The sequence below is a fragment of the Canis lupus genome, chromosome 12, assembly GCF_011100685.1.
Source record: "Canis lupus familiaris isolate Mischka breed German Shepherd chromosome 12, alternate assembly UU_Cfam_GSD_1.0, whole genome shotgun sequence".
Lineage (NCBI taxonomy): Eukaryota > Metazoa > Chordata > Mammalia > Carnivora > Canidae > Canis > Canis lupus.
The window spans coordinates 11,434,807-11,462,165 of NC_049233.1; the positions used below are offsets into that span (position 1 = coordinate 11,434,807).

General features: G+C 35.7%; 1 protein-coding gene across 6 annotated transcripts in view; it reads left to right on the forward strand.

Annotated features, from left to right (window-relative positions):
- Window positions 1-27,359, forward strand: part of UBR2 (ubiquitin protein ligase E3 component n-recognin 2) — a 130,018-nt gene that overhangs the window by 79,949 nt on the left and 22,710 nt on the right. For 4 of the 6 annotated variants that reach the window (XM_038554089.1, XM_038554087.1, XM_038554086.1 and 1 more), the window contains 20 exons: window positions 866-1,049; window positions 3,397-3,458; window positions 4,135-4,245; window positions 5,194-5,259; window positions 7,069-7,191; window positions 7,335-7,398; window positions 8,314-8,438; window positions 11,951-12,003; window positions 13,089-13,191; window positions 14,194-14,242; window positions 14,644-14,798; window positions 17,049-17,151; window positions 19,388-19,497; window positions 19,608-19,688; window positions 20,014-20,192; window positions 21,048-21,247; window positions 23,206-23,299; window positions 23,961-24,122; window positions 25,568-25,671; window positions 26,359-26,437. In XM_038554089.1, coding sequence (XP_038410017.1) covers window positions 866-1,049; window positions 3,397-3,458; window positions 4,135-4,245; window positions 5,194-5,259; window positions 7,069-7,191; window positions 7,335-7,398; window positions 8,314-8,438; window positions 11,951-12,003; window positions 13,089-13,191; window positions 14,194-14,242; window positions 14,644-14,798; window positions 17,049-17,151; window positions 19,388-19,497; window positions 19,608-19,688; window positions 20,014-20,192; window positions 21,048-21,247; window positions 23,206-23,299; window positions 23,961-24,122; window positions 25,568-25,671; window positions 26,359-26,437 — 2,207 coding nt within the window. Of the gene's footprint in view, window positions 1-865; window positions 1,050-3,396; window positions 3,459-4,134; window positions 4,246-5,193; window positions 5,260-7,068; window positions 7,192-7,334; window positions 7,399-8,313; window positions 8,439-11,950; window positions 12,004-13,088; window positions 13,192-14,193; window positions 14,243-14,643; window positions 14,799-17,048; window positions 17,152-19,387; window positions 19,498-19,607; window positions 19,689-20,013; window positions 20,193-21,047; window positions 21,248-23,205; window positions 23,300-23,960; window positions 24,123-25,567; window positions 25,672-26,358; window positions 26,438-27,359 lie in introns of those variants that run through there. The other 2 variants (XM_038554088.1, XM_038554091.1) reach the window with 2 other exon arrangements.

Here is a 27,359-nt window from a genome sequence, read left to right on the forward strand (position 1 = left end):
CTCTCTTTCTTCTCTTATGTTGCTATCTTCATTTTTTCCACAATCTCATCTAGATTTTGAGCATATAAAAAGAGTTTAGAAATTTATCCAAAAGTAAAAAAAGAAAGAAATTTATCCAAAAATAAAGCTTTACAATTATTTCATTTGTTCTCTGTCTTTATAAAGTCTAGATGAGAGCCTGTGTAAGTTAAGAGGTAAGAGAAAATTTCTATGAGATATAAACTATAGGTCAGTTAACTGATCAAAGAGTAAAGAATATTCCTGACTGAGAGACAACTACATCATGCTCTGTGATGAAAAAGAGCAGTGAGAAGGCTCAGGTTGGAGTACAGAGGTTGAAAGTAGAAAGGCAGACTGACTTTGCAGGACCTTGGAGGTCATGGAAAGAAGTTTGGATTTTATTCTGATTTGGGATGCCACTAGCAGCTACCAAGCAGAAAAGGTGACATGATACAGTTTACATATTTTTTAAAATTACTCTGTGTAAGAATAGATGGAGGAGAGCAAGAGTAGAAACAAGGGATTTAATAGATGGTTGGCTTTCCTTTGAGTTACTGAAGATGATCAGTGGCCAGGTTTGAGAGAAATTTAGAAGATGAAATTGCCAGCTTGGTTATTGATTGGACAGTGGGAAATGAGAGAAAGGAGAGTACTGGAATAACTTCTAGACTTCCACAGCTATATGGAGATGTTCTTCCCTAAGACAGGGCACTGGAAGAGGGACCAAGTTGAGGGAAGGAAGATTGAGTTTGGTTTTGCCTATATTGATGTCTGAGGTACTTACTCATCGTTGAATTTGAGGTGCTTATTCAATATTGTAGAAATCCAAACTTTTGAGTAACTTACAGAAAATCCTCTTTTTTAGGAAAAAGTGTTAATTGAAGCTTACAAGAAATGCCTTGCTGTATTGATGCAGTGTCATGGTGGTTTCACTGATGGTGAACAACCAATCACATTAAGCATTTGTGGACATTCAGTGGAAACTATCAGATACTGTGTTTCCCAAGAAAAAGTTAGCATTCACCTCCCAGTTTCTCGCTTACTTGCAGGTAAAGCATTTCTCCCCAGAAAAGAACCCTGAAATTATTTTTTAAATTGTTGTTTGTGATTAATATTTCTTGAATACTTACTATACATTATACTGAGAGTTTTATAAACATTAACTTCTTTAATTACCATATCAGCCTATAAGGTAGGTATTATTATTACATTTGCTTCCCAGATGGGAAGACTAAGATACAGAGGCAGCTTCCTTAATGTCATGCAGTAAGAAAAAGTCAAAGTCTGCATTGTTACAGTTCAAATCACCTTATCACTTTACTGATTGCTTATAAATTGAAACCATTCTAAATTTTTTTCTCTCCCTCTAAGCTGTTTTTTATTCATTTATTGATAACCTTTTTAAGCAGCACGTCAAGAGTGAGTCCCAAATCGGATTGATCATTTTTTAGTCATAAGTAGTTGATTTATAAGCCCTTTATATACATGGTAGAGTATTTGAAGCTGCCACCTTGCAGCAGCTAAAAACTTTGATTATGCACTTGTCCGTCTCTATCTACAGATTCATTTCAGTGTAGCTTCCTTCTATATTTCTTGATTGCAGGAATTCTTACCCTGCTCACATACTACTGTTCCCTGTAGTTCCATTTTTAACTTTGAGAGTAGAACAGAGTTCTAAAGATAGTTATTTTTACTTATTGTAGAATTTGTAATTTATCTTAGGTATGTGGTTCAATAATGTGATGTGAAAGTGGTTGTGTACATATGTGTGTAAGAGATTGTGGAGAATTGATATCATTTCTTCTTTAAATGTTTGGTAAAATTCATCAGTGAAACCATATGGACTTGATCCTTTTTTTTTTCCTGGAGGGTTAATTAATTACTGAATCAGTTTCTTTAATGGATATAGGTTAGTTCTAATTATCTGTTTCTCCCTGTAGGAGTTAGTAGTTCATGTTTTTTAAGAAACTGTTATATTTCATCTAAGTTATCAAATTTGTGAACATGGAACTGTTCCTAGTATTCCTTTATTATTCTTTTATAATGTCCATCGGATAAGGACTTATAATCCCTTTCTTTTCTGAATGCATTTTTTTTTCATTGTTCTGAGCATTTTTTTTGGTGCTAGGGCCTAGCATTCCAACAGTCTTCTGGCAGTCATGGGGATTTAAGATAACTTAGACATCTAAATATCACTAATGCAACAAATAGGATAACGAAGTAGTACTTAAGAATGCAATTGTGATTGTGGGAAGAAATTCCTTATTTCTGTAACTTGTTCCGGCCCTGTTTTGTTTCTGTAAGTGCTGTGAGCACTGAACCTGTTGATACTTGATATGAGCAGGTGGCAAGCATGGTGTTGTGGGAAAGTATTCATCTGGAATGTAGGAGTGTTGGTCCTGTTTACAACTCAGCTACTAATCTTTGCTGCCTTCAGAAATCTGGTTGTATGATGGAGGCCAATGCTGAAAGTTATCCACAAGGAAAACAGTCAGTACTCTGAGAATGTACTCATTTCTGCCTAAATCTGTATCACTCTCAGATCTTCTCAGTAGACATTTTTGAGCATTCTACTGACTATATTTGATAAAGCTTGACCTAAATGCTTATAATCTAATTGAAGAGCTTACTAAAGTAAACATACACAAAACAGTTCAAGAACAACTTGGAGTGTGTACTAATGGAGGTTAAGTGGCAGATGTTGAGTGCAGGTCATTAGAATGAGACTCATGATGCGGGTCTTCGTGAGTATGAAAGCCGCAAGCCAGACTTGACCATATGGCCACATCTATTGACAAGATTGTAAAAAACATTCTCTGTGTAGACAACAACATAAATAGGACAATTAATTCTTAGTTAACTGAATTAACCAAGGTTGAGCTATTCAAGGGCCCTTTGCAGTTGGGAACTAGAGAGGCTTTGATTTTATGCTGGAAGTTCTGGGAAACTTAAATCTGAGGTCAGGATCAGCACAGACCACAAGTCTCTCTTCTTGCCAGAAGGATCTCTCCTACTATACTGTAAATGAGAACAAACTCCACAACCCAGTAAAATATGACCCTAAAGTGGGCATAGCATAAATTGCTTTGATAATTATATAACTGCTTTTGCTGTATTTGTATGTCTAACAGTTACTTCTATAAAATGTCATCTATGTCTATTAGTACCTATAATTAGGATTCTAGCTCTAAGTGTACCTTTGATACAGAGGTTCATGAGAATCTCATTTTAAAAAGCTTCATTTATGGATGCAATTTATTTTTTAATCTTAATTTGTAATGGGATAGGTTCCCAAAGAGAAAAAGTAGTTAGATACAAAGTTGAGTGAATACTTAGGACTTTTTTCTAAATGATCTGCAGTTGTAGAAATACTTTTTTGTTTGTTCTCCCATGCAGGTTTACATGTATTATTAAGCAAAAGTGAAGTGGCATATAAATTTCCAGAGCTCCTACCTCTAGTAAGTAATACTAACATTTAAAAGTAAATACCTATTATGTTTCATAAACTTGAAATCACTTGAAAACAAACTTGATTAATCAGGATACTCCAGAAAAACAGAACCAATAGAAGATTGTGTGCCCATGCATGTGCACATGGGTATGTAAGTATGGAGAGAGAAAAAGAAAAAAAAAACAAGATTTATTGTAAGAAATTGGCTTGTGCAGTTATGGGACCTAGCAAGTCTGAAATATACCTGCGTGGTAGTCTGACAGACTAGAGACCTAAGGAAGAGTTAATGTTGTAGCCTGAGGTCCAAAGACATTCTGGAAACAGAATTTCTTCATCCTTGTGGGGGACCTCAGTATTTCTTATAAGGCCTTGAACTAATTGGATGAAGTCCAGCCACATTACAGAGGGTAATCTGCTTGACTTAGAATCTACTAATTTAAATGCTAATCAGTCACTTCTACAAAATACTCGCACCAACATCTAGACTGGCATTAACCAAAAACTAGGTACCATGGCCTAGCCAAGTTGACACATAAAATTAACCATCACGCAAACATGCTTTAAGTAATTTTAACTATTGTTTTATACAAAGTTTCCATCCCTATCACCCTATCTTCTTTATAATAAGAGTTGAGATTTTTGTGGATTTTTAAATTTATTATTATTTTTTTTAATATATACAGAGTGAACTTAGCCCACCCATGTTGATAGAACACCCTCTTAGATGTCTTGTTTTATGTGCCCAAGTACATGCAGGAATGTGGAGGAGAAATGGCTTCTCTCTAGTAAACCAGGTAAGTATTTTTTAGTTTATGAAGAGTTTTCAATCCATCTATTCCTTTGGCATCTGTGAAGGTTGTACATAAGTCATTGAAAGTTGAGTATATGTATATTAAAATTGTTTGAGAAGATAAATGTAATGTTAAACCAAAAAGTTTCTTAGAACTTTTATTCATACTTTGCTAAGAAACAATAGAAATGAACGCAATTTTCTTGATTTTTAACTTGAGAGCATTTTTAGAACAGTTTTAGAACAACAAAACATAAGAAAAATCCAGATTTCATCTATTTAAATAAAATTGTGGTAAAAGATGAAAGTTCGTTAGAAACTGATGGTTACCAGAGGGGAAGAAATCAGGGGGTGAGTAAGAAGGGTAAAGCAGAGTGAAAGGTACAAAATTCCAATTATGGAATAAATAAGTCACAAAGATAAAAGACACAGCACAGGGAATATAGTCAATGGTATTGTGATAAAATTATATGGTAACAAATGGTGGCTACACTTGTGGTGAGCATAGCATAACATACAGACTTGCCCAATTACTATGTTTTACATCTGAAATTAATGTAACATTGTGTGTCAACTATACTTCAAAGAAAAGTTCTATTACTACAGCTCTGAAATTTTGGTTTTATTTTTATACCTTATCAAGGCTTGGTGCAGGGTTTTTTTTTCCATTTTTCATAGCCATAAACCTTACAGAAAAGTAACTTTGTTAGGAAACACAGAAAGTTGGCTGCAAAATGTGAACCATAGAATGAACATTGAAATCTGGAAATTTCTAATTAATTAATCTCTTCTAAGACAGTATTAACTGTTAAGGAAACCACATTGTGTGTGTGTGTGTATATACGTGTGCATGCCCATGTGCACTTGCATTAAACTCATGTGCTCTTGGGGATTGGGGAGAGGAGAGAGCTGCACAAATAAAAACCTATTACCCAATATAATTTTTTTTTAGATTTATTACTACCATAATGTGAAATGCAGACGTGAAATGTTTGACAAGGATATAGTAATGCTTCAGGTAATGAATTAAAAGCATTAAACTTACAGGTTGTAAGGAATGTTTTTTTTTTTCTTGTCATTTCCACAGAACCCCGTCACTTATGATTACTCCCAAATCTGTAACACCAGCCTAGCCCTGTCTCCTGAGCTCCAATCATAGGACTAACAGGCTATAGAACATTTCCATATCAATTTCCTGGACACATGTCAGATTTAACATATTCAAACTAACTCCTCTTATTTCCGCCATACCTTCCTCCTCCTATCTTGGATTTCCTACCTTGGTATATTGTTCAACAATCTATAAAGTTATTAGAGTCAGAAACCTGAAAGCCATCCTTTTTTAATTGTCCTTTGGTTAAAGATCCAAACCTCTTAAACTGATTTCCAAGGCTTATGAAACATAACTATGTTAAAATTCCCTGAGATTCCTGTGCTCTCTCTTAAGTCTTAAATTCTGTACATTTGTTTTGCTCCCTAGTTTGCTTACCCTACCCCCTTCCTTTTCTGTTCACCTTGTAACTTGTTTTCCTGTATGTCTTAGTATTTAGTGTCACTTTCTCTAGAAAGCCTTCCCCAACACACAAAAATGTAGCTAAGTATTCCATTTGGGAACACCCATAGCATGGTGCTCATCCCGATTACCATGGCATTCATAGCTCTGGATCACAGTTGCCTATTTACTTTTTATCCTCTCTGTTAAACCTTGGCAACTATATCTTAGTCCCTTTTTGTCTACTATGCATAGCACAAAGTCTTATCACATAGTAATTTTTCCATGTTATTGCTGAGTGGATTTAAAAATCGTAGAAAAGGGGACACCTCAGTGGCTCAATGCTTGAGCATCTACCTTTGGCTCGGGGTATGATCCTGGGGTCCTGGCATGGAGTACCACTGGGGAGCCTACTTTCCATTTACTTGTGTCTCTGCCTCTCTCTGTGTGTCTCTCATAAATAAGTACATAAAATCTTTTAAATTAATTTATTTATTAAAATAAAAATCATAGAAAAGGTTATGAAATGTGAATTTCAAAAATGATTGGCTCAGGTCGTCTGGGTGGGTCAGTTGGTTAAGCGGCTTAGACTCAGGTCATGATCCCAGGGTCCTGGGAACAAGCCCCGCATCAGGCTCCCTGCTCAGTGGGCAGCCTGCTTCTCCCTCTTTCTCTACCCCTCCTCCCAGCTTGTGTTCTCTTCCACAGTCTCTCTTTCAGTCTTTAAAAAATGATTGACCCAAAATAAACTTAAATCCAAGTTGATTTAGAGTTTATACAAATGGAATTAAAGGAGAATTAAAACTAAACTAACATTTTAAAGCTGTTGTTTCAGTTAGTATAATCACCAAAAATTAGTTTGAGAGTTCTAGAGTTTAATATTATGTAAATAAAAAGAACTAGAAGCCTAATTGCCATAGTGCATCTTTTTTTTTTTTTTTTTGCCATAGTGCATTTCTTTCAGAGTCCATACACTACTAGATAGTGACGAGAGCCTTGAGATAAAACTTCAGAACTGAATTCATGGGTTGCAGTTAATTCAGAGCATTAAAAAGAAAATATATAGTCCATGTTATTCTGATGTGTTAGGTTTAAAGGGTTTTTTGTTTTGTCTATGTTTTGTTTTACCAGCATAGATTTCTGTTTACATTTATAGCTTCCACAGGTAGGCAATTGGCTAAGTGGGTTTTCATCTGTTATAAGGATTGGTGAATAAGTAAGCTATTTTCACTTACGCTCCCCAAAATATCTTTCACTAATTGTTTAGTAGCCCCTTTGACCTCCTTCTTTTCCTTTATCTCAAACTTTAAAAAAAAAAAAAAAAAAAAAAAAAAGACAGGTGTCTCCATGATGGATCCAAATCATTTCCTGATGATAATGCTCAGCCGCTTTGAACTTTATCAGATTTTCAGTACTCCAGACTATGGAAAAAGATTTAGCTCTGAGATTACCCATAAGGTAAGAGCATGTTTTATAAGACCACAATACATCATTGAAGAAATATCTTTCATTCTTTTTGGATATGTTAATTTTCTGAGATAATACAGTTTTTATATTTTTATCTTTGAACTTTCTCTCCCCAACCCCCCAACTTGTTACAGGATGTAGTTCAGCAAAACAATACTCTAATAGAAGAAATGCTATACCTCATTATAATGATTGTTGGTAAGTTTCGATTGTTTGCAACATTTATCAATTATATTGGCTTTTGTGATAAATAGTTCCGAATTTCTAAGCTATGTTTCTTTTGTTTGAGCAGTTCTTCAGTTTCAGGAAGATTAGAGCATTCATCCATCTCTTTCTCACTTCTGGTTACTGTAGCACTGAAAGTGATAGTGTTGTGGTGCTTTGGAACAAGAAGAGCACAAATAACTGAAGCAGAATAATCTGAAAGACTGTTTGGGGAGAAAAAAGTAGGACAGAAGAGGTTAGCAAGTAAGAATAGGATATTTAGGAGCTATTTACTGTTACTTTGTATCTTAGGTATGTTTCTTTCTATAGTTTTGTGTTATAGAACTGTCATTTTGGCTTTAGATATGATAATAATAAGTTAATAGAGACTTGTGGCTAATAGATGCAGATTTCTTTTCTTATTGCCTATATCTTCAGTCCTGTCACCTCCATCTTTCCTATTCTTTTATCCTTACCTTCTCTACTTCCTCTGCTATTTTAGACTCTGTAGTCCATAGAACAGAGAATCCTGGCTACTCTCAGAAGGTGATACTAACAAAGGTCTCAGAAGGTGAGATCTTATTTAGCACTAGGTAGAAGGACAAAGGAAGGTTCTCCCTCCCTGCTACCATGTGGCAGATGGCTTAAAAGCAGTCTCCCAGTCTACTGGTACAGCAATTGACTATATCCAATCCCTTCCTGCCTTCTGATCCCATTCTTTCAAAATAGGAACCAGAGTTCTCTCTCTGCTGCCCAAAGCCTGCTTTCACCCTAGCTTGTTATCAAACTAATTATTACTTTTCCACTGCACAGAAAGAAAAATATATTGTGTTGAATGAATTAAAAGTATATGCTGCTTAAGTATTATGATTATGTTAAATGTGTGTATATGTACTTCTGCCTCAATAGGAGAGAGATTTAGTCCTGGAGTTGGACAGGTAAATGCTACAGATGAAATTAAGCGAGAGATTATCCATCAATTAAGCATCAAACCTATGGCTCATAGTGAATTGGTGAAGTCTTTACCTGAAGACGTAAGTACTTGGATCTTACAAAAGAAATTATGGAAATTCCTCCCTACCTGTTAGGCTATTATGTTTAGATTTACTTCTGTATACCTTTTCCACAGTGGTAAAGACTATAATTCTAGGACACATATAATTCCTAGTCACTCTTACTAGAAGTAATTAGAGGGGCACCTGGCTGGCTCAGTCGGTAGAGCATGTAACTCTTGATCTTGGCATCATGGGTTCGAGCCCCACGTTTGGCACAGAGGTTACTTTAATTTTTTTTTTTTTGTTAATACTAGGGGAAAAAAAGAAAAGAAAAGAGAGTATTAGTGACCAGGAATAGTAGGCAGCATAGAAGTAGAATCTTTTACAATGAATTCTTAGAAGAGATAAGGATGCTGAATAAAGTAAACCTGATCTTAAGAACTGAAGTTATGTATCCAGTAGACAGGGCTTGTTATAGTCCTTACTACAAAGTTACCACAGGTGAAGATAAAACTTTATGACTTAATATATTGGAGAAGTAAGAAATACCTGCTCAGCTATGTTGAGGATACTAAAGTTTTTCAGAGCTTTTTCCTTCTGAAGCATCCCAAAACTCTCCTTAGGAAGCCATCTCTTTCATTTTAGTGAATGTAAAATAATGTTCACATGAGCATTCAGAGGCTAATTGTAACTATTTCTTGTCCCAGGATCACAGGTTCTTTAGCCAACTATTTTTCAGCAACGGGGCTTTCAGATAGATACCCAACACTTGTAGTTAGGAGAGATCCTTATTTCCTTGGGCTTTTTTAAATGTTTTCCCAAATTTGAAACAAAGATTAAAACTTTCAGCCTTAATATTCATTCTTCTGGGATTTAAACCTCTATTTGTTGCATAGTAATACTTCCTTTAAGCTTTATGTTATGAAAAGTTTCAAATATCTATAGAAATAGAAAGCATAGTGTAACAGAATCTATCACCAGTTTCAGCCAGTCTTGTTTTATTTATACCCCAATCACAAATCCATACGCCCCCACTGGGTTATTCTGTTAAGAATACTAGGTTTAGGGGGACACTTGGGATGGCTCAGTGATTGAGCCATCTGCCTTTGGCTCAGGGCGTGATCCTAGAGTCCCCCAGATTGAGTTCCACATCAGGCTCTCTGCATGGAACCTGCTTCTCCTCCCTCTTCCTAAGTGTCTGCCTCTCTCTCCCTGTCTCTCATGAATAAATAAATAAAATCTTTAAAAAAACAAAAAAAAGAATATCAGGTTTAGGGGCATCTGAGTGGCTTAGTTGGTTAAATGTCTGCCTATGGGTCAGGTCATAATCCCAGAGTTCTAGGATCAATCCCTGTGTCAGGCTCCCTGCCTAGCGGAGAGCCTGCCTGTCCCTCTCCCACCACTGCCCCCAGCTCTCTCTCTCTGTCAAATAAATAAATAAAATCTTTAAAAAATATATATCAGGTTTACCGGCATATGATACATGGTCTTTATAACCCAACCAAAACCACAAAATAAGTTTGCCATAGGGGAGGAAAAAAGAATGAAAACTTCCAAGGCCCTGCTTTTTTTTCTTAAAAATTTGTATTCTTTATTTACATTTTTTTTGTGTGCATATTGCTAGGGATGAGCCATTTTTAATGATTTCCTCAGATGACCAAACCAGACTTCGGAGAATTCTCTGTCCCTGCTTCTGGCTTTACTCGCAATGTGACCATGTTCATTATAATTTCAAAGGAGAAAAAATAAATCTTGTAAAAACAAAAACAGCAACAAGAAAAGGTCTTATTCCAAGCATTCCAGTAGGTTTTTTTTTGCATGTACTTAGCTATAATATAAGTAGTTTTATGAGATAGTTTAAAAAGTCCAAGAAAAAGTTTCTTTTTTTTTCCTTTTTTGTATTTGAAGTTGCTAGGGGTCGGGGAGTTTGCCTGTTTGATGTATATGTGAAACAATGTTATGCAACAATTAACTGGAATTTTATTTTGCTGAGTTGTTCTAACCAAAAAACAAAAAACCAGAATAACAGGCTTAGCATTTCATCTATACATGGAATTGTATATGTATTAAAACAGTGGTTCTCAACCAGAGACAATTTTGCCTCCTAGGATATATTTGGCAGTGTCACTACTCAGGGCAGGGTTGTGTGGTGCTACTGGCATTGAGTGAGCAAAGGCCAGAGATACAGCTAAACATCCTATAATACAATGCACAGAACAGATCCCCTACAACAAAGAATTATCTGATCTAGATGTCAGTAGTGCCACGGTTGAGAAACTGGTCTTAAAAGGACTTTTAGAAAAACCTGCCTACCTATATGCCATGATAAAAGAACAATAATTTTTTTTAAGATTTTATTTATTTATTCTTTTTTTTTTTTTTTAATTTTTATTCATTTATGATAGTCACACAGAGAGAGAGAGGCAGAGACACAGGCAGAGGGAGAAGCAGGCTCCACACACCAGGAGCCCGATGTGGGACTCGATCCCGGGTCACCAGGATCGCGCCCTGGGCCAAAGGCAGGCGCCAAACCGCTGCGCCACCCAGGGATCCCTATTTATTTATTCATGATAGAGAGAGAGAGAGAGGCAGAGACACAGGCAGAGGGAGAAGCAGGCTCCATGCACCGGGAGCCCGACGTGGGATTCGATCCCGGGTCTCCAGGATCGCGCCCTGGGCCAAAGGCAGGCGCCAAACCGCTGCGCCACCCAGGGATCCCAAAAGAACAATAATTAATAATTACTTAATATCACTAAATATCTAGTCAGGATAAAAATTACTTAAAACTTTATAACACAGGAAATAAATCCTGAGCTGTTAGATGAGGAAGCAATTACAGTTTCACTTGGACTTTATAAAGAATTTTTTTAGGGGTCAGGAGAAGAGAGGGAGAGAGAATCTGAAGCAGGCTCCATGTCCAGCACAGAGCTCAACCCACGTGCTCAATCTCATAACCCTGAGATCAAGTCCTGAGCTGAAATCAAGAGTCAAATGCTTAACTGACTGAGCCACCCAGGCACCCCAAGAAGAATATAATTTAAAACAGCATTTTAAAGTATACCTTGTACAAAGTGATGGCAACTATATTTACCAAATATTTTTGACCAGAGAATTCTTTAATCAGCATTCCTATTAATATATTTTTATGAATGGGATATGATTTAGGAAATGCTGTTTTACTAAAAATAGATAAGGAATCAGTGTAATTTTCATGAAATAGTATAAATATCTTATATAAATTTTATTTAAATGTTATGTGTACTTTGTGTTGTTTTTAACTTAATTCCTTTTGAAAGCTGTCACCTTGAATCCATAGGGTAGTAACTTGTTTCTAATTATAGAATCTGGGTGTTAGTTTACAAAATACATTTCTTTGGTTATATATTAATGATTATGTTTACTATGGAATCCTCACCTATAAAAATTGGGATAATAGTATACCTGCTTCATAGGGTTGCTATCTAAGGCCTAAGGAGAGAAAAGTACAATGTTCAACGTGCTAGCAGACACTGTTAACATGAAATGCACTTACTTGTTTCTCATGCTGTTAGGAGAACAAGGAGACTGGCATGGAGAGCGTAATTGAAGCAGTTGCCCATTTCAAGTGAGTTTACTTCCTGTTCTTTCCTGTTCAATTTTTTTATATATATTAATTTTTCTTACTGTTTCCTTTGATGGAACTGAGAATGAAATTGTTACTTTCAGAGAGTGACATTTTCAGATGCATAGTTGTGAACTACATTTCTCACTGTCATTTCACCCTTCTGATCTAGCTCTGCACTCATCAACCTAAATTGGTTTATGAGAATTTTCATCGTGCTCAGAACTGGTGTTCCTAGCTGAGAGTTTCAAATAATTGACATTAAACTGAGCAGATGGGGACGCCTGGGTGGCTCAGTGGTTGAGCGTCTGTCTTCGTCCCAGGGCGTGATCCTGGAGTCCCGGGATCAAGTCCCACGTCGGGCTCCCTACATGGAGCCTGCTTCTCCCTCTTCCTGTGTCTCTGCCTCTCTCTGTGTGTCTCTCATGAATAAATAAATAAAATCTTTAAAAAATAAAAAATAAATAAACTGAGCAGGTGAAGAATGCCCAGGTGGCTCAGCAGTTGAGCACCTGTCTTCGGCCCAAGGTGTGATCCTGGGGTCCCTGGGTTGAGTGCTGCAACAGGCTCGCTGCATGGAATCTGCTTCTCTCTCTGCCTGTGTCTCTACCTCTCACTCTCTGTGTCTCTCATGAATAAATAAATAAAATATTTAAAAAAATAAACTGAGCATATGACATAAGTCAATGCATTGAGCTTTCTTAAAACTGCTTTCTTTGTTTCCATCTGAATGTGCCTCCTAAATTATGAGGTGGCCTCTGAATAGTGCTTTCACTCTCTAGTGGTCAATAGGTAAACTAGTTTATCCCCTTGAGATTGTTGAGGCAGTTCCTCAATCCTGCTTTTTCCTGCTCCCACTCCAACAGTAATGTCCTTATTTTGTTAATTATAAAGATACAAAGTGGATGTGTCAGATAAGATGATGCATGTAGAGCTTTGGTTGTAGATTACCAAATTAACCCAGAAAATAGTACCACTTTACATTCGTCAGCAGTGAGAGCTCTGCTTTTTTATTCTGTTATCTAAGACTGTCTCATAAATTAGGGTGTGACTTTAGTAATAATATTTTAAGGACTTTTTTTCCATAGAAAACCTGGATTAACAGGACGAGGCATGTATGAACTGAAACCAGAGTGTGCCAAAGAGTTCAATTTGTATTTCTATCACTTTTCAAGGGCAGAGCAGTCCAAGGTAAATGGGAAAATTAAAAGTGTACTGGGGAAGAGCTGTGTGTGTTTGTTGATTTGTTTTTTTCCTAAACAACTTTTACTGCTTTTCAGGTATTGAAAAAGAATACAATAAAAATATTGTAGGAAATTTGAAAAAATATAAAAAGGTACAATGAAGAAGGCATAGATTACCTAAAATATTACCACCTAACATTTTGGGCCATCCCCTGCTGCTGCCATGTATGCTAAATACATATATAAGATCTATATAATTATATACATAACCACACGTATGATTGTATTTTATTGGCTTTTGAAGACAAATTGTCAACCTGTATAATAATCAGTTAAGTTCTTTTATGTTCATTTCAGAATTGCTACTACTTAACATTATGCTTTTCCATAGTAATTTAGGGAATTTTCCTCATAATTGTAGGTAAATTTTGTCTTTTAGGAGTCTTTTTTTTTTTTTTTTAGATTTACTTATTTATAATTTGAGAAAGAGGTAAATTGTACATGCATGTGGGAGGGCCAGAGGGAGAGAATCTCCAGCAGTCTCCCACTGAGCACAGAGCCTGACATGGGGGTTCAGTCTTATGATCCCTGAGGTCATGACCTGAGCTGAAATCAAGAGTCAGACACTTAACCCACTGAGCCCTCCCAGGCACCCCAGCAGTCTACTCTTAAAATATGTTTTTGTAAAGGATGTTAATTAAACTTAAACATGAAGCTTTGTTTAGTTTTAGATGTGTGCCATAGAGCTTAACCCTAGGTAACATTTTGGTTTTGGTTTATACATGTTTCCCCTGCATATTAAGATAAGAAAGAACTTCTTTGGGGCTTGGTGGGGGTAGGTACTGTGTAGGAAAGGAAAATAATCTTGATGTGTCATTTGGGGCTTGGGGGGGCCAAGAAATAAGGGTAAATATCTTCTAAAATCAGAAAATGGTATGACAAAAATTAACTTAGTAGTTGTAGATATTAGGTTATTGTGTATTACTAATTGCCTCTCCAATTTTATTAGGCAGAGGAAGCTCAACGGAAATTGAAAAGACAAAACAGGGAAGATACAGGTATTTTTAATCTTTCTAAAAATCTTTTGTCTTTTCTACTTGTTAAATGTTGTTTTCTATTGACTATAATGATTACCCTTGGTGAATTGGAAGATTTAAATGTATGCTTTCTGAGTGAACATTCAAAAGACTAATAAATATGCAAATACAGAAATAGATTGTACTGAGTCACCTCTGGCTTAGTGGTTTTTATCTCATATCCTAGGACATTTTTAGGGAAAAGAAAGGCTTTCCTCTGCACTGCACTACTATTTATGTAGTTTTTATGCATTTGACCTTGTGAAGGTAAAATATAGCTTTAAGATCCATGTTAATGATTATTCTTTGAGTGAAGACTATCAAAAGATGGGTTTTTAAAAACATGTTCTACAGAAGAAGCCAAATAATAACTTTATTTTCAGCACTTCCACCTCCAGTTTTGCCTCCTTTCTGCCCTCTATTTGCAAGTCTGGTAAACATTTTGCAGTCAGATGTGATGTTGTGCATCATGAGGACAGTACTGCAATGGGCTGTAGAACATAACGGATATGCGTGGTCTGAGTCCATGCTCCAAAGGGTAGGTTTGAAAACATTTATTATTTATATTTTAGTGCTTTTTTAGTAAAAGCCAAAATATTCTTGTCAATATCTATACACAGACAAATTAGCACAAAACATAGTGTTATTTTAATTTGAAATATGGTAATATCGTTACTGCTTTTGTGTCTGACAATGAAAATGAGAGCCAGGCAGGTATTTTTTAATTATACCACTTAGTTGTGATTACCTTGGTCTTGTTGGCCACTCTTCTCATTGATTATTTGTGATATCTGTTTATGCAGTACTCTGATACTTGTGTAATGTGTTATCTTTAACATGTTTTTATTTAACCTCCTCAAAAAACCTGTGGGTTCATCAGTATCTATATTTTACAATTGAAGAAATTAAAACTCCGAGATTTATAGTCATGTAGCTAATAAGTGATAGAACCTTGTTTGTATTTTATTTTACAGCTTTGATGTAAGTCATTGTTGAATTGTTTACTTCATTGAATTCACACAACACCCATTTGGGTAGATACAACTTTTTCCATTACATAGATGAAGAAGTCAAGTTTCAGTAAGATTCAGTTAACTTGTTGGTGTTACTCAACTACTAAGTAACATAATAGTAATTATTCAGTTAATAGAATTTGCCTACTCTGTACCTGTTTCTGTGGTAGGTACTTTTGCATACAATATTTGCAATTCTTAAAACTCTACAGGGAAGGTGTTTTTTCCCCCATTTTAAAGATGATGAAATTAGGCTTATACAGATTCCCTGAAGGCACGTTAGGTTGAAAGCTATGAAGCCAGGATATAAATGAAAGCAAGCATTATTTCAGATCCATCCTCCAAAGCTATTTTTCTTTCCATTATCTCAGCAGACTCAAGTGTCTCATTGGCTAGAATATGTGTATACTCACACACACCCCTCCCATTTATAAACATATACTTAAAATGTAAAAGCATGGAGTTATAGACTACTAGAGACCATCAGTATTATATGAGCAATAGATTTATGGGAAATGATGGAGAAGAAAGGAGTGAACAGCATTACCTTTTATGTACATTTATTTTATGTCCTTCAAGCTAACCTAGTTCATCCAAGTCTCTGACAGCCACAGTAGCTCTTTGTGTGAGGAAACATATAGACAACACACACATATCTCCTTCCAAGATTGGGGAGCAGGATAAGAGCAGTAAAGATACAAATAAAATCGATGTAATTTTATATTTTCCTAGAAGTCTGGTAAGGGTTTTTTTTGTGAGATTTAAGAACTGTAAAAATCTTCATAAATTATGTGGTATTAGAAATAGAAGTATGAGGATGCCTGGGTGGCTCAGCGGTTGAGTGCCTGCCTTTGGCTCAGCATCATCCCAGTCCATTATCGAATCCTGCATCGGGCTCCATGTGAGGAGCCTGCTTCTCCCTCTGCCTATGTCTCTGCCTCTCTCTCCTTGTGTCTCTCATGAATAAATAAATAAAATCTTAAAGAAGGAAGGAAGGAAGGAAGGAAGGAAGGAAGGAAAGGAGGAAGGAAGGAAGGAAGGAAGACGGAAGGGATGAAGGAAGAACGGAACCTAAGAAACAGCCTGAATCCGCCCAGACAGCAAGAAAGAAAGGGGATAAAAAGAAAAGAAAGAAAGAAAGAAGAAAAAATCTGAGATGATTAAGATTTTTAGTTCTTAGAGAAACTAGAGAATATTATACACTAGATCATTACATGATAGATGCTTTCAGCTCTAATTATTTGGTCACTGATTCTTAGAAGATTTTTTTTTTAAGACTGTAGTGTAGAGATGTCATAAAACTGAGAAGGACGTATTACATGAACTTACTCTAAGAATTTGCAGTTGAATTTTCTTCCTAGGTGACATGGAAATTTTTGTTTCCTTAATGAGAATTTTTTTATTAGAAAACAAAATTTAGAGTTTGAATTTAATAAAAATTAGTACTTCAAATTATTTTTTATTGCACTTAGTCTTTAGTAGTTTGCTTTATCTTTTTTCAGTGGTGAATCCTTTTTTATTACCGCTTATAAAAATACATGCTTGGGCAGCCAGGGTTGCTCTACGGTTTAGCACCGCCTTCAGCCCAGGGCCTGATCCTGGAGACCCGGGATTGAGTCCCATGTCAGGCTCCCTGCATGGAGCCTACTTCTCCTTCTGCCTGTGTCTCTGCCTCTCTCTCTCTGTGTCTCTCATGAATAAATAAACAAAATCTTTTTTTAAAAAAAAGTGCTTGATTTTTGATTTACTAAAAGTTACAAAACATTTTATTCAAGGTGTTACATTTAATTGGAATGGCACTACAAGAAGAAAAACAGCATTTAGACAATGTCACAGAAGAGCATGTAGTAACATTTACCTTCACTCAGAAGATATCAAGTATGTATATACTTTTTACTAAACTAATTGAAGATACTACTGATTTTAAATATGTAGTATAACCTCTTATTTGCTCATATAGATTCTAAATAGATTATAGTAAATCCAGATTTCTGAGGTTATATGTACTCATCTGTGTGTTAAAGGTACTATATCATATCCTGATCCTGATGTATTTTCATAAAAATACTTAGGGACTGCACATACTTAAAATACATAAATTTTAATTCATAAACTGAAAGCATTAATGAGGAGTCCTTAGCTTGAAATCGGTATAGCACATACATTTAATTCTCAGATATGCTTTGAAAATACAAAGTTTACTATCAGGGTTTCATTTTTAAATTCTTGCTATTATAAAGACATATTACTAAAAATAAGAAAATTAGCTATAGAGGATTAGATTATCATTTTATATATAAAGTAATGTGATTTTTTTTAAGAAGGCCAGAAGACTTTTCTTTTAGCTTTTTATTGTTAAAAATTTTAAACACAGGCAAATGTTGGTACAGGAAACATCCATATACCTACCACCTAGACTTAGTAGTTAGTATTTTGCTATATTTTCTTTAATATTTGCACACTTTTTTAAAGCATTTGTTTCAGCCATCATATTTCATCTCTAAGAAAAGCCTTTCATATTTCATCTCTAAAGAAAAGCCTTTCCTCTCTTGATTTTCAGAATAAGCATTTGGTCTAATAGTTGCCTTCAGGGGTTACAACCATGAGGCTTCTTTGTTCACTTAGGATTGTTGTGCTTTGCTTTTTAATATTACTCTTGGGTTTTCATTTACTCCATTTTTTATAGTCACATATGATCAAGGTTCCTTTAAAAAAAAAAAAAAAGATTCTTTTTGATGCTCAAATTGCCAGTTTTGGTCAGTGGGAATCTGTTCAGTTGGCTTCCCTGCCCTTTTGACCCTAGCCCGTTAGTATTTGAGCACACCTTACTTTCTGGCACAAAAGATGCCCCAGACTCATCTTATACTTTCCCTGCCCCAGACCTGCAATCCACCATTTGCTCAGATATTTAAATGAATTTATACTAGGAGTTTCAGCAGGTGGTGTAATGGATAGTAATACCCATTATAGGTATTAAACTATAATTTCATCCACGCATCTCTCTATAACATCAGATTCTCTTTGTCTCTCTCTTTCTTTCAGCAATCATTTTCTCTAGAACTTTAGATCTGAACTTTAGATCTGAAAGAATATTAAAGATCACATAGTTCAATCTCTTGCCCTCTTAGGAATATTTTGCCCAAATGGCAGCACTTAAACCAAGAAAGTCAATAACTGGACATTTTTTACTATAAAACTAAATTAGCAAAAAAAAAAAAAAACTAAATTAGCTAACATTTAGATTAAGTGTACTCTTGATGTGGACTTATATGTCTTATATGTCTTTTCCTCAAATAAAGAAATAACTTACAGAAGAAGAAATGCATTTTATTTTAAATCTAGGTTTTATTAAAGGGCCAAAACAAGGGGCACCTGGGTGGCTCAGTTGATTAAGCATCTGCCTTCAGCTCAGATCACGATCCCAGGGTCCTGAGATCTAGCCCCATGTGGAGCTCTCTGCTCAGCTGGGAGTCTGCTTCTCCCCATCCCTCTGCCTGCTGCTCCCCCTGCTTGTGTTTGCTCTCTCTGTCAAATAAATTAATTAAAACCTTAAAAAAAAACAAAAACAGGCCAGGGTAGCCCGGGTGGCGCAGCCATTTAGTGCCGCCTGCAGCCCAGGGTGTGATCCTGGAGACCCCGGATCGAGTCCCACGTCAAGCTCCCTGCATAGAGCCTGCTTCTCCCTCTGCCTGTGTCTCTGCCTCTCTCTCTCTGCCTCTCATAAATAAATAAATAAAATCTTTAAAAAAAAAAAAAGGGCCAAAATAAGTTGATGTATTTTTACACACACATCCTTGTAATCTAGTTCATTTCTTACACTTTTTAAAATCTCAGACCTTTTAGCTGGGTTTTTATTTAATTGCTAAAGGCTATGTTAAAATAATCACTTGGTGTAAGATGTCCATTTTGAATGATTAAAGCATTCTAGTTGTTAACTTGTTTTTAAGTACAGATACATCACATTCTTAAGAAGTATTGAAAATCTCTAATAAGTAGAGCTGTAAATAAATGATGGGCAGATGATGTTATAAGCAACCTTATCTTCTTGTGCATAGTAATAAACACTGTGAAATATTAGTTGTTATTGTGCCTTTTTTTTTTTTTTCTGCCTTAGAACCTGGTGAAGCACCAAACAACTCCCCTAGCATATTAGCTATGCTGGAAACACTACAGAATGCTCCCTACCTAGATGTCCACAAAGATATGATTAGATGGATATTAAAGGTACAATTTCTGGCATCACTTTGCTTTTCATGAGAAACATTCAGTGTTTGTTATCTTTAAATTTTGATAATATTTCATAGCTTCCAAATAACTGACACTTTTTGTCATAGACTTTTAATGCTATTAAGAAGATAAGAGAGAGTTCATCCACCAGTCCTGTGGCAGAGACTGAAGGAACCATAATGGAAGAGGTATAAAAAGCAAATGAGGTCCTACTGAAGGATTGTAGCAAGTTCACTATAAACAACTAAACTTATCTGTAATAAGTTGGTAGTTGATGTTATTCACAAAAAATGTGAATTCCAAACAATGTGCCACTTTTTATTTGTTGTAGCAATTTTTTTTTCTGTGTCTATCCTTTTTTTTAAAACAGGCTAAAAAAATCTTTTCTCTTGTTTAGATAAGTAAGATTATTAAATAGTTTTTAAGTAGTAGTTACAATCAAGACAGTTCTGCTTTGGGGCAAAAATGTTAATTTGGTATCTAATGGTCTAATTAAATGAAGCATACTTTCAGAGTTCAAGAGACAAAGACAAAGCTGAGAGGAAGAGAAAAGCTGAGATTGCCAGACTGCGCAGAGAAAAGATCATGGCCCAGATGTCTGAGATGCAGCGGCACTTTATTGATGAGAACAAAGAACTCTTTCAGCAGACATTAGAACTAGATGCCTCTACTTCTGCTGTTCTTGATAATAGGTAAAAAAATAATTAACATTTTTTTATCTCTTGACCATTGGTTCTCAAATGGGAAAGATGTTGGGTTTTATTCCTTATAAGTCATTTTTAATCTGAAAGTAATTTAGAAGGATTGGTAGGCGAATAGGAATTACCCATAGAATTTTAGTTTTTAGTATACATTTATGAGTATATCTCCAACTATAGATAAGATACCATGTGTATGCTCAAAATGATGTGTCACACAGAACACCCTTGACATTCAAAGAATGAGTGCACAGGGGCGCCTGGGTGGCTCAGTTCGTTGAGCATCCAACTCTTTTTTTTTTTTTTTAAGATTTTATTTATTTATTCATGAGAGACACAGAGAGAGAGGGGCAGAGACACAGGCAGAGGGAGAAGCAGGCTCCACGCAGAGAGCCCGACACAGGACTTGATCCTGGGTCTCCAGGATCAGGCCCTGGGCTGAAGGCGGCACTAAACTGCTGAGCCACCCGGGCTGCCCAGAGCATCCAACTCTTGATTTTGGCTCAGGTTATGATCCCAGGGTCGTGAGATCGAGCCCTGCGTCAGGAATCTCCTTGAGATTCTCTCCCTCTGTACCTCGCACGCTCTCTTTCTCTCTCAAATAAATAAATCTTAAGAAAAAAAAGAATGAGTGTACTAGGCTCAGTTAACTGAGTGTCTGGCTTCTGTGTTGCATATTGGATTGCTGTGAGGGTTATAGGAGATGGTTTCATATATATGAGTGACTTCTACCAGTTCAAATCATCAAAACCACACATGTTTAATATGTACATACCTAAAGTCTACTGCTTTATGATTAAATGGAAACTTCTTAGGCTCATTCATGAAACTTGTATTCTTTTATTGCAGCCCTATGGTTTCAAATATGGCACTTACAGCTTTGGGGCCAGCACAAACTCAGGTCCCTGAACAGAGACAGTTTGTTACCTGTATATTGTGTCAAGAGGAGCAAGAGGTGAAGGTGGAGAGCAAGGCAATGGTTCTTGCAGCATTTGTTCAAAGATCAACTGTATTATCAAAAAATAGGAGTAAATTCATTCAGGATCCAGGTAAGTCATAGCTAGATCCTCTCCTCCCTCTCAGTGACTGCTGCTCAGTGTGGCAAAGAAATTTTATTAAGCTATTAATAACTCCATAGGTTCAGTGGCATCTTAGGCAAAAATTTTCCAGTTGACAGATGTGGAAACACTCCAGAAGTTAAGTATCAGCCATGAATTACATAGCTGGTAAATAACAGATTTTCAAAAGAAAGCTTTTCTTTGTGATACAGTGTTAGCATACTTGGTACTTAGCAGTCTTTCCCATTTTTCAATACACTTGTAAAGTCCTAATAATTAGTTGCCACACTGAAACAATAATTTTGTCTACTGGATAAATCCAAAGTGGAATCTCTTGGGAACCAATCTTGGGAATCTCGCTGGCAACCGAGTTGCCTATAAAAAACGGTCCTTGAACCAGATTCTGATGCAAAGTAGTGATAATATCACTGATAGGGTTCCCCAGAAAGCAGACTCTTGAAATAGAGATGACCATGCAGGACATTTATTTGGGAAAGCCTTGGAATCAACATCTGTGGAATGGAAAGGAAGGAAGCAGGTTTAGGCAAAGGGAGAAGTTGAGCTTTAATGCAATTCCTCAAAGGCTTCATCCCACCCCACTGGAACTCTGGGGCCAGATGGCCCTTCAAAGGGGTCCTTATTTGGAGAAGGGGAATTGCGTCTTTAAATCCCAACACTGATCAGTGACTGGTTGTTGGCCACCTCTGGAAAGAGGTGTGACTTTGAGCTAAGCAGGTGCCCTTAAAAAGGAATAACAGTTAAGTGCCCTCTTCCAACTGCTAAGGAGGGAATAAGTCATTCATTCCTCCAGGAGCATCTAAGCTGCAGACACTTTTATATCTCTACTCTTAGACTTGTTTATATGTCATATGCCTCAACAATTCCAGTAAACTTGAGAGTGAGAACTGTGTCTTAGGAATTTCCAAAGCACTTATTTAGCAAGTGCCTTTTACTTTGTAGAATTGAAAACCTGCTGGTAGGATAGCTTTTTCTCTGTAAGGAAAGTCTTCTTACAGTGTAGCTAGCCCTCAAGAGCCTAGCTGAAAAAGATTGATCTGCTTCATCTTAAAAAATAATCATTTGAACTAAGCAATTTATAAATTTCATTGAAAGCCAGAGATAAAGTTATCAATTTTATTTAATTATTTTGTGAAGAAAAAGCTTTTGCTCTAAGATTTTCCAGATGCTTTCACAATTTATATCGGGAAAGATCTTTTTTTATCCTATGACATTTGTACTGTTCTAGTATATAAAGCAAATTAAAACTTGAATAATTCTTTATAGAATGTTATGGAATTTCTAAGACTATGCTAATTTATATAGAGAATTCCAGAAAGAAGCCAGGCACCCATCTTAAGTTTGTCTTCATGTTATCATCTCCTTTGAATATAAAAATTAGCATCAGAAGACTGTTTACTCTTTTTCCCCCCATCTGGGCTGCTAGTCCTGGGCATTTGGCTTTGGCTCTGGTAAAGTAGATTGTGACTATTCTTTGCATGAGTGTCTTAAGCAGAATCTCCTCTAGGGGGCGCCCCATTAATGCCAAAACAACTTTTTTGTTGCAGATCTTAAGACCCAGCTATCCTAAAGTATTAAAGGCAGCCCCGGGGAAGAATCTCCCACTTAATAAGCTCAGGAATTTTGGAAGGAATGGTGCCCTCAAAGCGTGGAAGAGTAGAGATGTATAATACAGAATTCTAGTTTCAGTTAACAAATCAGGGATGTTTAATTTGCTCAGGGTGTTGAAAATTAGAGAGTCTTGCTTTCTCAGTAATCCAGGGTCTTGCATAAATTACTGGTATCTCAAAGGAATAAACTAGCATTTCATTTCAAGTTTACAAACACCTATCAAGGATTTCACAATTTAAAGTTGTACCTTTATTATAGGAAGATTAAATGCTTGGTTTTTTGTTTTGTTTTGTTTTTTGTTTGTTTGTTTTGTAATGCAGAAAAATATGATCCATTATTCATGCACCCTGATCTGTCTTGCGGAACACACACTGGTAGCTGTGGGCACATTATGCATGCCCATTGTTGGCAAAGGTAATTTATATTCTTAATATTAGTCAAGAGAAGCTTATCCGAAGGCTCAAAATTAACTTTTTAAGTAAAAGACATTTCATTCCAAAAAAAGAGAACTAGAGATGCTGAAGGAAAAAACTGCATATCACTACCTAATAACAACTAAAATTGAGTTGCTTTGTCATACATGTGAAACGAGTATCTTAGAAACTTCATAGTATGTCAGATATATCTTTAAATGTGGGGATCTGTATTAGCTAACAAACTGGATGAAGAAAAAGATTTTTTCGGTGGCATAAACCCTAGATGAGTAATGTCTTTCCAGGGTGTTCCTCTTGATTTGAAAGGTGTTAGTACTTGCCTTATTACTTCCTGAGATTGTCCCGGCTCCCCAACCTAAGATGGGATAACATCTAATTTGTTCTACTTTGGTGCTTTCTCTTCTGCAAAACCAACTAATCAATGCTATTATCTTAGCACTGTGCTCATTCAGTGATCATGCACTTGCGCTAGGAAGTCGCCACCAGCCCTAGGGAAGTGACAAGGCAGTACTGAGACCAAGAAATGTGAAGATTTTAATTCTTGTATTGTGGAAACAAATTAGTTAAAACGTTGAAGCTTGTGGCTCTCATTGAGAAAAATTACCATTGTTTTTGATACCTCATGTTCTCTAATTGTAAAGGTATTTTGATTCCGTTCAAGCTAAAGAACAGCGAAGGCAACAGAGATTGCGCTTACATACCAGCTATGATGTGGAAAACGGAGAATTCCTTTGTCCCCTCTGTGAGTGCTTGAGTAATACTGTAATTCCTCTGCTGCTTCCTCCACGAAATATTTTTAACAGGTAAATTTGGCCTCATAAACCTTTGTATTTAAGCAGTAGTTTTCCTTTGAAGATAATGAAATGATAAACCAGAGGGGAGAGAATCACACTAGGTAATCGCATAATGTTTTCCAGATTCTTTTTTTTTGTAGTCATTCTTTTGGTATTCCTGTGAAATATGACTTTAGTTTTTAGAAAGGAACGGGCCAAATTTAATAGTTTCTTGGTCACCCATAATACATTATAGAAGGTGTAAAATTCTCATGTATTTATGAAAATTATATCCTTTATTTCTAGGACTCTAAATCTCTTCCTCATACTTTGCAAGATATACTTAGTAAATTGATGGGGGATGGAGGAGCTGTTTCAACTGAATTTATTGAATATTCTAACAAATGTAATTTTTTACACTCTACTGGTTGATAATACCTCAGGAGTTGGGCCAAAATATGAAAATCTGTTGACATTTTCAAAATGGAAAATTTTTACTTCATAATTTCTAGGATGTTTCTAGTTAATAGAAGTATTGCACATTCTCAGTTCAATATGAATTTGATACTCTCTTCTCTTCAAAACTGGGTTTTATATCTCGGTTTAGAATTACACTGTCTACCTTACCTACACAAATACTAATTAAGTTTTGTGCATATTAAACATTATTAATTTCTGTGCTATTTGGATCCAACTCAAAGCAGAGTTCTTTTCAATTTTAGGAATTCAAACTATGATGTCTTAGTTTATGCTACCACAAAATCTTCTTAAAACATTAGTAGATTTGAGTATAAGCTTATAAGCTCACACTTTTTAATCATAACAGAAAATCATGACTTACCTCTGCATTTGAATTGATAAATTAATCATTGTTAGATTAAGGATTCACTGCATATCAGAAGAAAATTATATTTGTTGTATTTCACACATCACTTTAGTTGTTTTTCTTTTCCCCCCCATGAAGGTCAATTACAACATAGTTCATGAAGAATACAGGCTTTTTTGGAGTCTGATATACCTGGGTTTGAATGCTAGATCTGTCCTTGATGGGGTTGTAATCAAGTTACATAGCTCTAAACCTCAGTTTCCTCATCTGTAAAATGGGGAAAATAATGTAACCTATTTCATAAGAGTATTTTGAAGATTAAACCTAATACTATAAAATGCTTTTACTAAGTGTCACATAATAAACACTCAGTAAATACTAGCAAATTCTAGTACTGTGAAAAAATGAAATTTTTGACAAATAACGTTATTAGCATTATAGTGACAATATCTTTTCATGTCTATTGGCAAATATCTATTCTAATTTTTTTAAGGCACCGAATTTTCCCCTAGCTTTTTTTTTTTCTTTTTTTTTGGAAGTGTGTTTAAACTATTATGCCTATGAGCATAATAAAGTGCATAATTATAGAGTCTTTTTGTATCTTAAACTAAGCAACAGAATACTAAACAGTCTCTATAATCTTCTCTAGCAGGTTAAATATTTCAGACCAACCAAAACTGACTCAGTGGATTAGAACAATCTCTCAGCAAATAAAAGCATTACAGGTTCTTAGGAAAGAAGAAAGTACTCCTAGTAAGTTCTGATAAGTTCATTTTTCCCCTAAAATCTGAGATTGTTGGAAAATGTAGCTCCAGAAGAAATTATTTAAGAATATTTTAATTTAAAAGTGAAACCTCTCATTTTAAAATTTGACTTATTCTAATTTTCTTTGTCTTAATGAACTAGTTTTGACTTACCACATTATTCCTTATTTCTTGAAAAACACAAGCTCATGTGAAGTTTATAATAAATACTTCTCACTTATTCCCCCATTTTATTGAAGAGCTTCTGGGGGTGGGGGAATGTAACTGAGTGTTGCAGAGCCAGCTTTAGTTCTTGATGGGCTGACTTGCTTTATTGTTGGCATTACCAAAGACTTACCAAGTTTCATAAATATGTACTACATTTAACGACCTTGTGGGAAAGCAGTCTGAGTAGATTTTGTATCACTGGTTTTTATAAAAACAAAATAGCATACCTTCCTTACTTCCCCTAGCTGTGTTCTAGTGGCTATACTATTAGGAAAAGCATAGTTGACTGCAGAAGGTGCCTCGGTCAATCAGCAGTAGTATTTCTCATGCTTTGAATGTACCTTAGGCCACTTTTTATTAATGGTAATCTTTCCTGTCATTTTTTAATTTCTTTGACCTATATTTAGGATGAAATTTATAGAAATACTATAGACTGATGAATAATAATATAAAATGGTTATCTCTGTAGATACTGCTTCTTCAAAGAATTTAGAGAATATGGATGAATTGCAGTTCCCTGAAGGGTTTAGGCCTGATTTTCATCCTAAGTGAGTATATTATTTTATTTCTTTCGAATTTGTTCCACTTAAAAAAATTTAGTGGTTAGAATATTATTTGTCAAACTAGGGAGCAAAACATTATGGTACATTGATCTTGAAATCTGAGGTTTAAGGATTAAATGTTGATACTTACTGCAGGTATATTGATAAAAACTGAAGAACCATGTGACATGCTTTCCTCTCACCAACCTCTCTTAGTCTACATTGCTGACTTCCTGCTCTGCCCTTCATCTGGCTCTCCTCAGCAACAAATCAGTACATCTAAATCCAAACTGCTCAGCTCCCCCCAAGTCCTGTACTTTCCTTCTGACTTTCATATTTCTGGTGATGGCCCCACCAATGTCATAGTAACCCAGGATCAAAGCCAGAATATTTTCAGCCCTGTTTTATTATAAAGTACAGTATAGGTTCTAGGGACAAACTACAACTGCTTGATTCAGTTCCCAGCAGCACTAGTTGCTAGCTATGTGATGCTTTTCAAATTGCTTGACCTCTCTGTACCTCAGTTTCCTCATCTGTAAAGTGAGTACTAATATCTACCTTACGTTGTGAAGATAAAGTGACATAATGCATGTAAAGCTACCAACTAGAAAAAACGTGAGTCTTGCCTCCCACATCGCCTACCTCCATCCCCATCCCTAGTCCTATGATACTGTTTGTTCTGCCATTTACTTCTATATATCGAATTCAAATGCTTAGGTGACTGTCTTTTGATTTATTGTTTTTACACCATTATCTTTCTGTTGACTATTTAAAATTCAACCCTTACCTCTATCTACCCTATCCACTGCTCTTCACGACTATCCAAGTAGAGTTATTTCACAATTTTTAGTTAAACTGGTTAGCAATTTTTACATTTTAATGGTCTTTACTAATAGAAGCTTTACTAATAGAAGCTTTATGATTTTAT